An 18,057-nucleotide genomic window follows, 5' to 3' on the forward strand; every position below is an offset into this window, starting at 1 on the left:
AGACAAAAAAAAAAAAAAAAAAAAAAAAAGAGAGAGAGAGAGAGAAACCACTCTAGGGATTTCATATAGAAGGAATGTAATAGAGGTAATTAGATAAATAGGTGATGAAAGAATTGAGAAACCCAAGAGAGGGAGGGGGTGCAACCCAAAGGTAAGCCGCAGCAGAAGGTTGCCACCTCTCTTCGCGCTGCACTAGAGGAACAGGGGGAAGAGGTGATGCTGGCATCAGAAGTCGGGGCTCAACTCTCAGTGAGGCTGGTAAACTGAGACGATCCGGAGAAGGGCTGTCTGGTGGGACTGAAGTCACAACGAAGAAAGAGTAACCATGGGGCCAGAGAAGCCTCAGGAGAAAAACAAGGAAGAGGAGAAAAACTCCGGTCCCAGCATCACCTTCCATCCATGCCTCCCATTGGCCTAATGTACTGAAAACCAGACCGCAAGGGAACGTGGGAAATGTAGTTTCCAGTGATGTGCAGCCGCATCGGAGTAAACAGAAACAGGCAGAAACTCACACAAATATTTCTGCAATTTCAGATGACTGAGCATGTAACCCTGTACCTGCACTCAACCAGGCGCCCTAGGACACACAGAGGTGCACTTCCATTTTTTAAAATGCTGGATCAAGAAGACAGTTTTGCCTTGTTTTAAACAGGTTATGATTTACCTCGTGTGGTAGGCATCCCTTAAGATAATCCCTGCCCCTGAGGGTTCACACTCTTGTATTACCCACTATCTTGTGTGCTGCTCCTAGTAACTTTCTTCTAGCAAATAGAATATGTCTAAAGGGATGGCGTGTCACTTTTAAGATTAGGTTACAAAAGGTCGTGGCTTCTCTTGAGAGCCCTCTCACTTGTTCACTTAGAAGAAAGTCAGCTGCCCTGTGGAGGGACCCACATGACAAGAAACAACCAAGGAGGACTTCAGGGTCTCGATCTAACAGCCCTGGAGGAGCTCAGTTCTGCCAACGACCACGTAAGTGGGCTTGGAAGTGGATCAATTCCACGCTGAGCTTTGAGGTGGCTGCATTCCTGGCCATCACCTTGACTGCAGCCTTGTGAGAGAACCAGGGGGCCCAGCTTATCCGAGCCCATATCCTGAAGCTGCTAAATTTCCAGATAATTTGTTACACACTAATAGATAACAAATACATCCAGAGATGAACCAAACACCTTGTAAGGGGTAAATGAGGGAAGAGAGGGCATGGACTTTAGTGTCCGTTATGTGCCAAGTATATTAACCCCATTTAATCGCCACGTCCGTCTTCTCAGATTGATGATCATGACTAGTCCTATTTTCCAGACAAGAAATCAAGGATAAAAAGGGAAAATAATTGACTCATGGTCACATTGTGGTATAAAGTAGGGGCCTGATGGATGGTCAAACCTGTGCTTTTATTTCTATTATCTCACACTGTCCCAGAAATCAAAATGACCAGCCTTTAAGGTTGTTGTCATCTGGGTTGAGTTGTGTGCAAATAAATAGAATAAATTATTTAAAATCAAGTGTCTTCTCACTTTCCTAAAATCCAATCCCCATCTCTTTGTCTCCCAGAGCATTATAACTAAAGTGAAAATAAAAAAGGATTAGGGACTTCTTTTAGGTGTTTCTTAGTTGAAGATTAAAGTACAGGGTACAATATGAAATTGGAGTAATAAATAACCACATGAAGCCACAGCAAACCAATTTCCTTGGGCTACTAGACCACTGGTATCATTGTATAGTGAAACAATAATTATCATGATAATAACAACAGTGACAAGTAGCAAACAACAATAGTACTTGTTGAGAGTTGCCCTTGTGCTCTTCTAAGGTCGTTACATGCATTTTCTCATTTACCTTCCCAAAGTGTTCTAATCCCACCTGCACATCTTCTTTCCTACCCCGTGCCAGTTTACTAGGCATGTGATCTGGGCAAATTACTTTATCTATCTGTATCTCAGTCTACTTATTAAAAATAAATGGAATAATAATAGTACCTCCTTCATGAACATATTCTGAGAGTTAAACAACATGAGTTAATACCTGGTACATAGTGAACATCATAAGCTAATTAATGAAAGAAGGCAGGAACTACTTTCCTTAAATTCTAATCTAGTTTACATTGTATAGCAGTACATTTGGGCAATAAGAAATATCTGTCTGATTCTGAGGCACAGCTTCTGAGCCACAAATTAGATCCACACAGTTTGCTTCCTAGTCATGGAGCCAGAGGACCATGCACATGTGCAGCTCCACAGTACAGACGTGGGGCACCAGAAACCAGGAGCTGCATGACTGAGTCCCACTGGGTATCCATGGAGTGCGGCAGTTTTCTACATTGACTATGCAGTGTAAAAACAGAAAAGATACTTTTTAAAACTGCTTCTTTCAAAATAATTAACGCTAAATGGAGGTGAAAGAGAGACCGTGGAAACAGAATGGACAATAGAAAGAGGGCTACAAGGCGATAAACAGAGAGAGCTATTGGTTTGTGGCTTTCATGAAGAGCATTTGAGAAGATGAAACAAAAGGTGATTAGAATAATAATTAAAAAGTTACATCTCAGCCCCCCAGTGAAAGCTTGTATCCACTCATTTCCACTGACAACCACCTCCAGAGGTAATTTAACTCCACTTAACAGGTCTTCCCACTCTTGGCTTCTGGCCGTCCTGTCAGCAGGCACAGTGTCACTTGTGCCAGTTGGAACTTGGGGGCAGAAGGCAGCAGATGCTCAGTGCCTGATCTCAGGCAGCCTGCAGAGGCATGCACCCAGGAAGTGGGTAGCCTGATGCACAGAGGGGCTGTGCTCCAGAACAGGACCCACAGCCTATGCTGTTCCCTTTTCATAGAGAAAGCATGAAAGCAGACTCAAATAGGGAGAATAAATATTTTTGTGTGGGAGTCAGCTGGGGAAGCCAGCCTCCCAGCACCTGGGAACATTGGCTGATCCTCCCACAGGGAGAGAAGCAGCCACTGTTCCCAGTTTATTGCCAGGCAACCCAGAGGAAGTCCCTGGTGTCATTGGTTGAAGAGCTCTGCTTGTGTGTTCACAGTGCCTTTGCTCACGACATTCCAAGCCACGCCATGCTGACAGTCCACACTCAGAGCATTGCCATCCACCAGACCGCAGTCACCCTCCCAGGGGCATCTCTCCTCCCCTGGGAGTGGGAGAATCATCCCTCACTGAGAAGGTGGCATTCGAGCAAAAGGCTGACTAAAGTGAGGGATTGAGGCAGGTGAGTATCAGCAAGAAGAGTGTTCTAGGCTTCCTCGGTAGGAAACAATATAGAAGTTTTTGCAGTGAGTGCAGATCGATCATAGGAGAGAGTGTGGAAATTGAAATCAGTCCAGAAACATGGGAGAGTGGTCATTTGGGAGGTGAGACAGAATTCTTCTAGTTAGGAAAGCAGCACAATAGAGGGAGCCAATGAGAGAGAAAGAGAGAGAGAGAGAGAGAGAGAGATGAGAGTATCTTTACCAGGAAAGAGCAGAGGATATTTAATGCAGTGGCAGTGGTGGGCAGATGAATGTTTAGTAACTGGCTGTCCAGGAGCAAAACCCAAAAACCCTGATTTGTAGCATTGCTAATTCCCATCTTCTAAATACTGCCATTATGGCCAATTTTAGGCTACCAATGTTACACTGAACACAGTAGAAAGGAAGGAGGGATTCAAAATGACACATAGATTTTCAATTAGAGATCTTAGAGCATGACAATATCAAGGGCAGAAATATAACTTGGTATGTGAACATGGACCAACCACTGAACTGTTTTTGCACACATCCAGGAAACCAGCTAGTTCAGAGCCCCCAGTCTCATCATCTGCAATCTGAAGGGACTGAGCTAAAGGAAATGGAAGTTTCCTTCTGTACTCTGCCCTTCATTTATTTTTTCCTCTCACTGGGCCAATGTACCTAGAGCCCTTCTCCTTAAGGGCCTTCCTCATTTTTCTTTTCTCTGCCAAGGTTGCTCAGGCACCCAGTAGGAATGAATTTTCTATATCCTCACTAAAGGCAGGGAGTCAAGTTGAACCAAAAGCAGAATGGGCAGAGCGTGCAGCATCCTTGTCTTGGGAGCCTCTGCTCCTGGACAAACGGCTCAGCCAGGTTTGAAATGCCCGACCACTCCACTGGGGCTGCTGCTTCTGAACCCAGAGGAGACTTGGTGGGAGGGGTGTGGGCATATTTACCAGGTTGCCACCTCCAGATGCTGCATCTGGGCACAAGGATGAATTGAGGCCAGAAGCAGTTAGCCTTCTGGCTTAACAACCCCCATTACTCAATCTTTGCAGGTGGAAGTCATCATATCCTTGACAGAAAGCTCAATTTCCTCTCCTGCTTTCACTTTTCTACATTTGGGGATGATGATGGTAGACGAACGGATAGATAGTCTTCATATAATCTTGCATGTGTTTATATTAGGTTTTATAAGAAACTGAGTGCTACCTCATTTGACTGTTTTTCACAACTCTGGGAGGTGCTATTATCTGATTTTACAGATGTTAATCCTGATCTTCAGAGATGGCAGGTGACTAACCCCTAGTCAGGCACTTGGTAAATGGCAGAGCCGAAACACAAGCCCAAGTATTTTAGCTCTAGATTCCCATCTTTTCAGAGCATCTGACTGTATGTCTATGTGTGTGTGTGTGTGTGTGTGTGTGTGTGTGTGTGTGTGTGTGTGTGTGTGTGTTCACAAACACAAAAACTACTTTTTATATATTTATTGTGCAGGCATTCCTTTGAATATATTGAGAGTACCCTTCTTTTAACTCAGCCTGTGAGATTGGATGACTCTCCCACTTGCTCCTGGAAATTCAGGGTCAGAATTTAAATCTCCACCCAGAGAGGGCCTCATAAATTCATCAGCTATTTCTTGAGTGACTGCTACATTCCAGGCAATATCAAGCACCATCCTGGGAGCTGCGAATACAGAAGTGGGCCAAACAAGACCCTAGCCCCCATCACAAAGAGATTATAATACAGTAGCGGAGATATTCTTAAAACCTAACCTGGAATGCAGGTGGGAGAGTAAAAGGCAGGAGGGGAGTGGCAGGTTAGGAGGGTGTGTTTTCTAATTCCTATGCAGGGAGGGCAGGAAATGGCAATTAACCAGGGTGGTGTTCTAGACAGATAACCGCCACCCCCCTTTGCACCCCTTATTTCCTCATGACAGGCAGGAATTTGGGGGAATTTGCTTCTGTCACAAAGTGTTAGATATAACTCTCACAAAAAAATGGTGTTAAAAATCAAATAATTTCTGTTCTTCAGCACTTCAAACAATTCATGAACACAATCTTTTTTCATTTTCATAGTCACTTAAGATAGGTATTATCTCCATTTTATGGATAAAGAAATATAGGTTCAAAATGACTAACCTGGCAACAGCCACATAGTTTTTTTTTTTATTATATTTATTGAATCAAAATCGATTATAAATATTTTGAGGGTTGAACATTGAGATATGTTGATTAAATCAATATTACTAGCATATATATTGTTACAAATCGTAATTATTCTTTATAGCCCTTGTCCAATCTCTCCCCTTCCCCTATTCCCTCCCCCTCCACCCTCGAACTGCCCTAGGTTTCTTCTCTCCTGAAAGAATAATGGTTACTCTGTTAACTTGTTGCCTAGATGATCTGTCCAATGCTGAGAGATGTGATCAGGTCCCCCAATATTATCATAGAGCAGATGCTTCTTCGGTCACTCTGAAATGGACTTTGTGGAAAGAGACATCCTCTTCTTTTCTTCGTCTCTGCTGGTGACTCTTCTTGTGTGAATGCACTCCAGTGGTTGGCGGACCATCTGCGTGGTGGCTGTGGCATCTAGCCACTTTTGCAGCAGCCATGGTTATTGTGGTGGCTGTGGTGGGCCACCCACTTGGAGGTGCTGTTTTTGGTATGTTCCTTGGCAATGGTGGTATGCCTGGTTGTGAGGTGTGTTTGGTTCCCTTCTCCATGCCTCCGGTCCCTGAACAGTCCCCAAGGTGCTGGCACCATGTACCTGGTTGTGGGAGAGGGGTCCAGTCCCCTTCTCCATGTCCCAGGTCCCTGGGCGGGCCCCGAGGTACTGGCGCAGTGTGCCTGGTTGTGGGAGGAGGGACCGGTCCCCTTCTCCATGCCTCAGATAACCAGGTGGGCCCCGAGGTGCTGGCATTTTGTGCCTGGTTGTGGGAGAGAGGTCCAGTCCCCTTCTTCTTGCCTCAGGTCCCTGGGTGGGCCCCAAGGAACAGGCATGGTGTGCCTTGTTGTGGGAGGAAGGTCTGGTTCTTGGCTCCATGCCTCGGGTCACTGGGTGGGACCCAAGGTGCTGGCTTGGTGTGCCTGTTTGTGGGAGAGAGGTCCAGTCCCCTTCTCCATGCCTCAGGTCCCTGGGCAGGCCCTGAGGCACTGGTGCAGTGTGCCTGGTTGTGGGAGGGTGGTCCAGTCCCCTTCTTCTTGCCTCGGGTTCCTGGGCAGGCCCCAAGGTGCTGGCGTGGTATGCCTGGTTGTGGGAGAGGGGTGCAGTCCCCTTCTCCATGCTTCAGGTCCCCAGGCTAGCTCCAACACACTGGCACAGTTTACCTGGGAGTGGGGTTCAGTCCCCAGATCCAAGCCTCCAGTTCCTAGGCAGGCCCCAAGGTGCTGGTGGTGTGCCTGGGCTGGAACTAATTTTTTGTCCTTTGCTTCTAACACAGGGGAACTTCTTGTACGAACCAGTACTTGAGCTCTGTGGTTGAGGTAAATTGCTGCTTTGCTGCTGCTTTTCTAGGAAAAACTTTTTGTGCAGCTCAGGGTTTAATGGTTGACCTTATAGGTACTTCCAGCTCTCCAGATACTCAGTGCACCTCGGTAGTGTAGAAACTCTGATCTGGGCCTGAGTTTTTTCATCGGACTGCACCCCATGCAATTCTGCATTCCTGACCAGTCTCCTCTGAGTGATCCTGTGCTGATTGGGGGGCAGATCAGCTGTCCTTGCTGTGTCCCAGTGTTCCCCTGGTGGGCACATCTCCCCCATCACCCATGCTGCAAACACTTCCCATGGGACGGGCCCTGCACCGGTCCCTTGTGATGACTCACCAGCCTCTGAGTGACTCCCTTTTTTCAGTTGTTCTGGCTCCTCGCTCCTGCGTGGGTCCACGTGAACTCTATTAGTGATCTTGCTGTCCTGGGGGCCACCAAGGCCCTCTTCTCCCTTGCTGCCTCCAAGCAACTCCATCTGAAGGGCACAGCTGCGGCTTCTGCTGGCTCCTGCTCCACTTGCTCAGCAGCTCGAGCCTTAAAGCAGCCCCGGCCTTAAAGCAGCCCCGGCCCGAAATGCTCAGAGCATGTTTTTCTTTCTCTCATCGTAGTTTCTCCGGCCTTCATGAACTCCGTAGGTCTCTCCTCCTCTTCCACTGAGCTCCAGCAGCCCCAGCTTGACTGATGTTACATTTTTGTAGTTGTAAATTTGGTTGATTTATAGGAGAGAGTGATGCTGCGGACCATCTATTCCACCACCTTGATTGGATCAGCCACATAGTTTTTAAGGAGATAAACCTTAAGCTCAACCCAAGAGTAACTTTTTTTTTTCCTTTTTGTCTTTTTAACTGACCAGTAACGGGATCGCAACCCTTGGTGTTGCGCCCGTACCGCGCTCAGCCAGTGAGCAGGAACCGGTCTCCACATGGGATCCGAACCCTCAGCGGGAGCGCCGCCATGCTCCCAAGTGGCACACTCTCCAGTGCGCCACCAGGCCGGCCCAACCCAAGAGTAACTTGAATTTCAGTTCACTTTTCACCATCCCAGCAGAATACGAGAGCAATTTCAATTTTGTGTGAATCAGGGTTAATCATTCCAGAATTGTTTTTATAGCAAAAGACTGCAAACAACCTAAGTGTCTACCAACAGGAGCCAGGTTACATAAATTACGATGCATTTGCAAATGCAGTATCATGCAACTGTGTATGGGAAGTTCCGTGTGTTCTTGTATGGAAAGTCCTCCAATATATATTGTTATGAAAGAACATGTGGACAACTGTGTGTAAAGTCTGCTACCTTGTAAGAATGAAAAGCAGAAAGATAAAACAGACAAGTGTACTTCAAGAACTTTGTGGAAAAATACAATTAAAAGATAATACGAATCTTTTCACGAACTTTTTGAAATACCCTTGTATATTCATTTTTGACTAACATCAGCATCAATTAACACTGGGTGGATATACAAGGAAAAAAAGTGATCACCTACAGGGAAGTTGAGGGGTGGATTCCCAATACATATTTTGTGATTTCAAGTTGTTTGAACACCATGAATGTATTACTTATTCAAAATTTATTTACTTACTTTTATTTTTTAAATGATGACCGGTAAGGGGACCTTAACCCTTGGCTTGGTGTTGTCAGCACCAAGCTCTGCCAGTGAGTGAACCAGCCATCCCTATATAGGATCCAAACCCGTGGCCTTGGTGTTATCAGCACCGCACTCTCCCAAGTGAGCCACGGGCCGGCCCCACTGATTCAAAAGTTAGATACATTTTGTGCTAAATTTATATATATTTTGTACTCAATAATATTCTTTCCCCCCATCTACGCTTCTTATTCCCAATGCAAACATGTTAACACAAATAAATAAATCTAGAGTAAGTTTTTAATAGGAAAAAATTTTCAGGTGCAGAATCCATCAGTGATGTAGGAATGTTGAGACCATCCATCCATTTTTTTCTGAGAATTGGTGGGTTTGGCTGATACTCAAGATCTTGGCATCTCTCTGTGATGAGCAGCTTTTTGAAACCTAAAGGAAAGGAGAAATCAAAGTAAATTTATTTGCGAACCACCTCCTCAGCCTTCCTGGCACACACACAAAACTTACAGTTCCTTTCCTCACGAGTTAACTTCTCTCCATGTGCAAGCCTTTCTCAATTACTTACATAAAACCTCCCCCTGGTAAAAGCACCCAACTCTCCTGGGAAGATTCTCCAATTTTTCTCTTCAGGTAGGGTTGACAGATTTGGCAAATAAAAATACAGAATGTCTAGTTAAATTTGAATTTCAGATAAACAATAATTGTTTTTGTTTTTTCAGTATAGTATGTCTCATGCAATATTTGGGGTGACAGACTTATACCAAAACAATTATCTGAAATTCAGATTTAAGTGAGTGTCCTGTATTTTATCTGGCAAGTTTATCCTTAGATGCCACCTGGAGGAAGCTAGTTAAGTGTACTTTAACTGATTATCCCAGACAGACAAGAAGTACCTAGCCCAATGCTATCCAATAGACGTTTCTGTGATTACAGACACATTCTTTATCCATGCTGTCCAATACAGTAGCTACTAGCAACTTGAAATGTGGTTAGTGAGACTGAGGAAATAAATTTTTAATTTAATTATTTAATTTAAATTTAAAATATCACATTGGCTAATGTCTACTGTATTGGACAGCACAGCTCTAGGATCAGTCATGTATATATCCCTCTGAATTTAGCAACTGGAATTTAAGACTGAGTAGTGGCTAAAATGGTACATAACCCAGGAATAAACCACAAGTCCATGCAGCTTAGATGGTGACTACTCCATTTCTGCACAAATATGTTTTGATGTCAACATATTCACTCCAATTATTTGTTCTGAGTATTTACTGAAGATCTATTACATGGGAAAGTTGTGAAGTGCTAGGGTACAGAGATAAGAAAGACACAATTCTTCAACAAACTCACCCTATAGATGAGAGTGTTAACTGAATAATCCCAGTATTAGAATGTAAAAGCTGGTGAGGTTTCCTTATCATAGAGTAGACATTGTAAGGGGATACACTGATTTGGTCAGACACACCAGCTGATTACATGATAGTGGCAATTCTTTTTCATTTTCAGCAGCCCTGATTCTTACTAGTTTTAGTAGTTGTCTATTTGTAGGTGAGAAATGGTAACCCTTTGTCGCTTCTTATATGCATAACTGTTTACTAGGAAGGTTAACATTTCTTTTTTTTTTTTTTCATATGTATTGGTCATTTCAATTTAATAAAGGATATAAAATACCCTGTTTAATCATTTTCATATGACGTTGTTTGCCTTTTTCCTAACAGTTTTCAGTTCTTTGTAAATTGAGGTCCTTAAACTTGTAGATAATGTTTTGGAAATCATTTATCCCAATTTATTGCCCACTGCCTCCTATTCTCTTTGCATACATTGTATCTTAAGCCAGTTTTTGGCCTGTGTGGCCTGCATCCTTTCCTGTATGGCTTTTGTGCTTCCTTGCTTGATAATGACACCCTCGTCCCCAAAACACACACACACACACACACACACACACACACACACACACACACACACACACATGATACAAAGCTCTCCTAAAATGCTAGGTGATATTTTTATTTTATATTTTTATATCTTTAATTCACCCAAATAGTATTTTAGATAGTCCTGTCTGAGAAAGAGCTGAGACCTGAAAGGTGAAAATGAGAAGAAAAGTCAGGAGACAGGCATTTCAGAGAATGAGACCAACAATACAAACTCCACAAAGCAACAGAGCTTAGCTGCTTGGTGGGAAGACAAGCCAGTGTAACTGGAACAGAATGAAGAGGATGACATCAGAGAGGCAGACAGTGACCAGAGGTGGTCATGAATGGTGTGTAAGGTCACGGTAAGGAGTATGGAGAATGAATTAAGGTATATATTGAAGGTGTAGGTGACATGACTAACTGCAAACTTGGATTTGTGAAGATGAAGGAAAGGCAGCAAAGCTCACTTCTAGAATGTTGGCTTGAGTAAAAGGATTTATGGTAGTGTCATTTACTGAATTGGGAAGGAATGGAAAAGATAACAGGCTTAGGGAGCACAGTGTTAACTCTTGTCATGAAGAATTCAGGTTGAGAGGGCTGATAAAGTTCTAATTGAAAATGTCAAATAAAAATTTAGATATACATATTTGCATTTCAGGAAAAAGGTCAGAGCTGGAAATGTAAAAGAGGAGGTTTGTTGCATATAGGTGGTCTTTAAAGCGGCAGTATTGATAAAAATCATTAAAGAAACAGGGTAAAAAATAGGGACCACAACTACGCTCCACATTTCTAAAATTTAGAACACACTACAGTCTGGTCATTTTGAGATGAATGCTTAATGTAAGGGCAATTTGTTGTGGCATAAAGTAAGAGCCCTATACTTTCAGCTCTGGCTATCAACAAATACAGGACAGAATGGACATGCTCATCTGCTTGGTGTCTGTGAGATAAACCTATAAGCCTGCAGGAGAGCCTCACCAGAAACCAATCATGCTGGCACCTTGAAATCAGACTTCTAGCCTCCAGTATTGTGTGAAAATAAATTTCTGTTATTTAGGCCATCCAGTGTGTGGCATTTTGTTATGGCAACCCATGTAGACTAAGATTTTTGTACCAAGAAGGGGAGTTGCTGCTGCAGCAAATACCTAAAAATGTGGAAGTGGCTTTGGAATTAGATGATGGGTAGAGGCTGGAAGAGTTTCAAGGTCATGCTAGAGAAAACGAATTGCTGTAAAAGGACTGTTGGGAGAAATATGGATTTTAATGGCAATTCTGGTGAGGGCTCAGAGAGAAAAGAGGAGAATTGGAGAGACAGCTCCATTTTCCTAGGTAATACATAAATAATGGTGAATAGAATGTCAGGTAAAATATGGATAGTAAGTACCATTCTGACGAGGTCTCAGATGGAAATGAGGGAAAAGCTATTGCAAACTGGAGGAAAGATGATCCTTGTTATAAAGTGGCAAATAGCTTGGCTGAACTTTGTTCTCAAGTTTAGTGGAAGATAGAACTTATAAGCAATGAAACTGGATATTTAGCACAGGAGATTTTCAAGAAAAGTACTGAAGGTGTGATATGCATCCTCCTTACTGCTTATAGTAAAATGCAACAGAAAAGAGATGAATTAAAGAAGGAATTGCTAAAAATATATATACAAAATTTTTTTAAAAATTAAATAAAGAAGGAATTGCTAAGCAAAAAGAAACCAGAACTTTTAGATTTGGAAAATTCACAGCCTGTCCACATTGTAAAAACCGAGAAAGCTTTTCTTAAAGAAGTATGATTGAACGACCATTTGATAAGAAGACGATGGGTATGAATCATGGACTTAATCAGCCATCTCAGCAGAAACCAGGAAGAGAGATACGATTATAACAGCAGAAATACTGCCAGTTTGAACTAAAGTAGACAGAAAATGGGAAGAAATAAAGACAGGTCACTGAACTTTTTGGAGTCTACAGGACAGAATTATAGAGTTATCTGGCTGTGAACATGTACTATTCTTCAAGAAAAGGGAAGAAGAACCCAAAGGCAATTCAGCCATTAGGGCTGTCACACCCACCTCAGGTTCAGAGTGCACAGGTGAGAGTGGGTAAGCAGGGCTGACTCCACCTCAGTTTTGAAGGATGTCTTGCAAAGCTGTCTGGGAGAGTTTCTCACAGAGAGCTCCCTAAGTGGGACCCCACCAGACAGAAGGGGCAGGGCTCTAGGCAGAGCAGAAGGAGGAGACCACCCACAGAGCCATGGAGGAGACACTGACACACTAGTGGGCCCAGAAGGCAGGGCTTCAAGCCAAAGATGATTATTCTCAAAGCCTTAAGATCTAAGAGAATTTGACTTACAAGGTTTCGGACTTGCTTAGAATCCATCACCCCTTTCCTTTTTCCTATTTTTCCCTTTTGGAACAGGACTGTTCATCCTATGCCTGTCTCACCATCGTACATATTTTAGAAGCCCATAACTTCTCTGGTTTCTCAGGAGCACAGCTGGAGAGGAATTTTGCCTCAAGATGAATCATACCTTGAGCCTTACCCATGTCTGACTTAAATGATATTTAAATGACACTTCGGACTTTAGACTTTTAGAATTGATGCTAGAATGAGTTAAGACTCTGGGGGCTGAATTCTGTCCCCCCAAATTTATATATTGAAGTCCTAAACTCCAATGTGACTGTATTTGGAGATAGGACCTTTGTATTAGTCTGTTTCTGTTTCTTATAACAAAATACCTGAAACTGAGTAATTTGTAAAGAAACGATATTTATTGCCTACGGTTTCAGAGGCTGGGAAGTCCAATGTCCAGAGAACACAACTGGTGAGGACCTTCTTCTTGAGGGTGACTCTACACAGCAATGCGGAGTGTCACATGGGAGATGGCTTGAGCAGAGAGAGACTATCCTCACGCATTCTCCTTTTAAAGCCATCAGAACCACACCTATGACCACCATTAAACCACTGATGGATTAATCCATTCATGAGAGCATGGTTCTCACAATCTAAACACCCCTTCAAAGCCCCACCATTTCATTACCATAATTCTATTACTCATCCTCTTAACACTGTCACAGTGAGGATTAAATTGTAATACCTGGAACTTTGGGGGACACAATTCAATCCACAGCAGCCTTTAAAAGATAAATAAGATTAAATGAGGTTATGAGGACAAGACCCTAATCTTATAGGACTGGTGCCCTTTTAAGAAGAGAAAGAGACACCAGAGCTCTTTGCACTCATGTGTGGAGGAAAGGCTAGGTGAACACACAGTGAGATGGCAGCCATCAATAAGCCAGGAAGAGAGCCTCATCAGAAACCAACTGTGCTGGCACCTGGACCAGACTCCAGAACTGTGAGAAAATAAATTTGTGTTAAAAAAAATTTTTTTTTTCCTGTTGTTTAAGTCACCCAGTCTATGCTAATTTGTTATGTCAGCCTGAGTAAACTAAGACAGATAGTAAAGAGTACGATAAAGGTTTAGGCCCCAACTGGCAGCCAAACACCATATACCAAAGAGTCAGAAGCTATCACATTTGCTTTTTTCAGAAAAAGCCTCAAATATAAGCAATGTGCAAAAGTTGTAATTACAAAAAAAAAGAGAAACTGACTTCATCCTGCCCAAACTACAACTCAAACAAACGACTACAATGTAATGAAGTCCAATAAAGTTGTGATTTTTAAAAATATAACTATACTAATTCAGGGCCTGAGGATTCACTTCATTTTGAAGTCGAAATGCCATTCCGATTTGTCTGGAAGGTACAATGGTTATATTTATTTATTCTTTTTTCATAGACTTGTCCATTTATTAATGGCATGGTTTTCTTTTCCAGGTGTAAATATATGTGATGGCTGTCTTCTAGAAAATTTCCTCATGATACTAATCTTATTTGGTTTCATACAATTTTACCATATTGGAAGAAAATAGAAAAGAGAGAATCCTGTGGCTACATATGAGCCCTTATTTTTAGTTTTAGTACGTATGGGGAATCCTCAGTTAAGTTCTAATAATCTTCCAACATACATACATTACACTTAACAGGAATATACGAACTTAGAATTTAGAATCAACAGATGACAAATCCTTAGAAGATAACCAAAATCTAACCTTAAAATACCCGTATGCATATTTTTACGACTGGCCTTAAACCTTATAATATGTGTAAAACAGAGTTTAAATGACACAAAAAAACATATAGAAAGCTAGTGGAGATGACAGATGGATAAAAGGAAAGAATATATTACTACGAAGATTATTGGGAAATTAAAAAAGGAATATTACAACTGGTCATACTGTGTTAAACTTAACCTGCTTTGTTAAGGGTACTGTGTATATCTAGATAATTACTCTATCTCAGCCTCATATCTCACAGTAAATCCCTGAGATGAACTTTTGTCTAGTGTCCTGGTGCCTTCAGTAATTGGAAGACCTGGGTTTTTCTCTTCAACTTGCTCCAATTTATATAGTCCATTCTAGGACCCTTGAGGTAAGATAGAGAGAGACCTGCTCAAGGGCTGGAAATCAACTGAAGCTGCTCAGAGTTTATTGCTCACTAGAGAATTTTTCCCATAAGTAATTAGGGCTTTGGGATATTAAGTGACATTTCAAAGTGGAAGGTAAGGAGGCATGTTGGAGATGGGGAGCTAGGACAGATTCATGAGGAATGTCCTTTGCTTGGGGAGCAGGCTCTTAGTCGTACCTCTTAGGTAAGAAGTGGTCATCTGGCACCTTCTGTGTTTCTCTGAAGTTCCCCAAACAAGTTGCCAATATGAATTGGATTTTCAGAAGAGATTTTCTACTGGAAAGACAACATGCAATTAGCAGCCTGTTTGTCTGGTGTGTACTTGATGTCTTCCCTGGTAATACACTGACCCTCTGGAACAATGTGTTTCTTGGTTGCCCAGTAACATTAATTCAGCTCACCATTTACTCAATGCCCAGTTGTCAAGTATCTGTTGTATGCCAGGGTTTATTTATGCTGACTATGAACAATATAATAAGATGGGGCCCTTGACCTTCAGGAGATGTGCTGAAGATGAAAATATAAAGGTTAACAAAATTAACACAACATATCACTCCGTACTAAATAATTTAAAACAAAGTTTTGTTACTGGATCCCAGAGGAGAGAATTCAGACTCAAGTCTCCTCTACCCTTTCTTCACTCACCACAATAAATCAGTTTATCAAGTCTAAGTAGCTCCTTTCCAAAGAATTTTCTTACTTGTCCCCCTTGTTTTACTGTCATACCTTAAATCAAAAGTAAACTGTTTTTTCGTTTTTCTAGGCAGTGCTAACACATTGTAAAGATTTATCTCTCTTTTTTTTTTTTTAGGTAGGTTTTGAGGAAAATTACCTGTCCTCCTTCCTTAAAAGTCTTCAGTTTACGATGTCATTAATAAAATTCTGGTATGTAGACATAATTTACCCATTATGCATTGGGTTTTTTTTGTTTGTTTTAACTGTTTCCATTTTTCTAATAACAGCCTTTCAGGGAGGGGTGGTTATAGAATAGCCAGCAGTTAGAAGTAGTGACTTCTGGGCCTTGGGACTTAGACAAGTTGTTCACCTCTGTTCCTCAATTTCCTCATCTCTAAGTTCGGAATAGGGATAGAATCTATCTCCAAGATTGTTGGATTAAATGAATTAATACCCTGAAAGAGCATAAAAATATGCCTGGCACACAGTAAATGCCTAAGTAGCCATTTCTCTTGATCAGCCTGTGTTCCAGTTTCAGAACCCACACTGCTGAGCAGGGCTCTTTTCATGGCGAGGTGAACAACGGCACACACGAAGAGATGGAGGCAGGGAGAGGTGAAGCACCTAGGGGAAGCCACACACCTGCTAAGTATAGGAACTGCGTTCAAACGCAACTCGGCAAGTTAGTGAAAAGGATCCCAAGGCTCATATGACGCAATTCCGACCAAAGAATCCCACTTCTCCCACATACAGTAAATCCTGGGCGGAAAGAATCCGGTCCTCGCAGCGGCCCCTGGCCCAGAGCTCCGTGAGGCCAGACCTCCCCCAAGTGTGATGATTCTCAGCCCCGCTGCCCATAATTAACTTAAGAGCTCCTCAGGAAATCCTAACGTGTGGCCATAAAGGCGACCACTTGCTTTTCCGCCACTTTTCCTTCCTCAAACTCCTGGACACCCGATCCTTTTCCTTGAGGATGATTGCTAGGGAAGACGGATGTGGAGGAAAGGAGGAGGGGAAGAGGCTGCCTTAAGACCGCCCGACATCGATGCCAGCTCTGGAAAGTGGGAGGTGCTTCCGCAGGAACCAGCTTCTGCTTGGATTGAGAGAAAAAAATAAATAAAAACCTCTCCCGGCATACACTCGGATTTGAATGCTCAAAACGAATCCACAAGCTTCAGCGGAGCTCCAGGAGCATTTAAGGGGCTGTGTGTGCTTGGCCAGTCCGAGCAAGCTGGTTCCGAGGCGTGGGCAAGCCTTAGCCCACTAGGCTTCCTGGCCCACTCATTCCCCATCAAAGAACAAACCGAATCATCCGAAAGAAAAACTTGGTGAAACGCAATCAACCCAGAAAAATAGGACCCTAGAGATTTTTGCACCGTCTCAGGTCGCTACGTCTTGTGGTTGGAGCAACTGTTACCAGATTCCTTATTAGTAAAGGCTTTGAGGAAGCCTAGGGCCCAACTCTTCTGCTTTCCCGGCTGCGTTGGGAATCTACACGTTTAACCTCTTAAAAAGTATTTACAGCTTTAACTCCATTTCGTTTAATATTAAGCACTTATCTAGGTTAGGGGCGTTAACTCATTTAATTAATCGGCATGATCACCAAATTTACAAATGACAAAACTGAGTCCCCCAGGTTAGAAATGGGCTCGAATCTCAAAACCGGCGAATGGGAGAGAGGACCTGCCACTCAAGTCTACATTTAGTCTGCTTTGAGCTACCTACCTTGAATCATCTCCGGAAAACCAATTTTCCAGAGGCCCCTTCCAAGGCTGTGCTTAAGTTTCAGATCATACTTTTAACGTTAACACTAGCAAAACCTAGAACTCTTACATAATTAGGGAAGACAGGTTGCTTGCAGCCTAAGACGAGAATAAAAACCTAAGACGGTCCAGCCAGGGAACAGATCAATAAAATCACCATCCCGGCTCAATAAGTGTGCCTTCAAGAACCTCCGAAATGTTAAGTGAACTGGAAAAGAGTTTTCAGACCGTAGCGCTTTTCTGAATTTATAAGCTGTAGATGGGCGTTACTAACCACGGTCAATCGCTCGACCCTACAAAATACAAAGAATAGAGAACATTTCGTGTGGATATCGTATGCTACATGCAAACATTAAGCCATTGGTCGAAACACTTCCTACAGGTAAAACGAGTTTTTAGCTCAAGTTTCCTGCAAAAGCCTGGAAGCAGTAATAGATTTTAGTTTCCCCGCTTATTGAAAAAAATTCTTACCTTAGTGCTTTTCCCTATCTACAACTGTGATTTAGCTCTTCCCTTGAAACGGTGGGGGGCTCTGAAAAGAGCCTTTAGGATTGAAAACGTTTACCGGAAGCTCAGATGCCTATCAAATCACTTGCCCTTGGCCTTATGGTGACTCTCGGTCTTCTTGGGCAGCAGCACCGCCTGGATGTTGGGCAGGACGCCGCCCTGCGCGATGGTCACGCGACCCAGCAGCTTGTTGAGCTCCTCGTCGTTGCGGATGGCCAGCTGCAGGTGGCGCGGGATGATGCGCGTCTTCTTGTTGTCGCGGGCCGCGTTGCCCGCCAGCTCCAGGATCTCGGCGGTCAGATACTCCAGCACCGCCGCCAGGTACACCGGCGCGCCGGCTCCCACCCGCTCGGCGTAGTTGCCCTTGCGGGGCAGGCGG

At 43.1% G+C, this 18,057-nt stretch overlaps 1 protein-coding gene across 4 annotated transcripts in view; it reads right to left on the reverse strand.

The window, feature by feature from the left end:
• Positions 1-8,565: 8,565 nt before the first annotated feature.
• Positions 8,566-18,057, reverse strand: part of LOC103603138 (histone H2A type 1-C) — a 9,950-nt gene continuing 458 nt past the window's right edge. The window contains exons 2-5 of one of the 4 annotated variants that reach the window (XM_008587614.1): positions 17,643-17,857; positions 15,135-15,240; positions 14,911-15,006; positions 8,566-8,727 (exon numbers count right to left, since the gene is read on the reverse strand). In XM_008587614.1, coding sequence (XP_008585836.1) covers positions 17,760-17,857 — 98 coding nt within the window. In that variant the 3' untranslated portion in view covers positions 8,566-8,727; positions 14,911-15,006; positions 15,135-15,240; positions 17,643-17,759. Of the gene's footprint in view, positions 8,728-14,910; positions 15,241-17,642; positions 17,858-18,057 lie in introns of all 4 variants that reach the window. The other 3 variants (XM_008587613.1, XM_008587615.1, XM_008587612.1) reach the window with 3 other exon arrangements.

Source organism: Galeopterus variegatus, unplaced genomic scaffold (assembly GCF_000696425.1).
Source record: "Galeopterus variegatus unplaced genomic scaffold, G_variegatus-3.0.2 Scaffold4468, whole genome shotgun sequence".
In the NCBI taxonomy this organism is placed as follows: domain Eukaryota; kingdom Metazoa; phylum Chordata; class Mammalia; order Dermoptera; family Cynocephalidae; genus Galeopterus; species Galeopterus variegatus.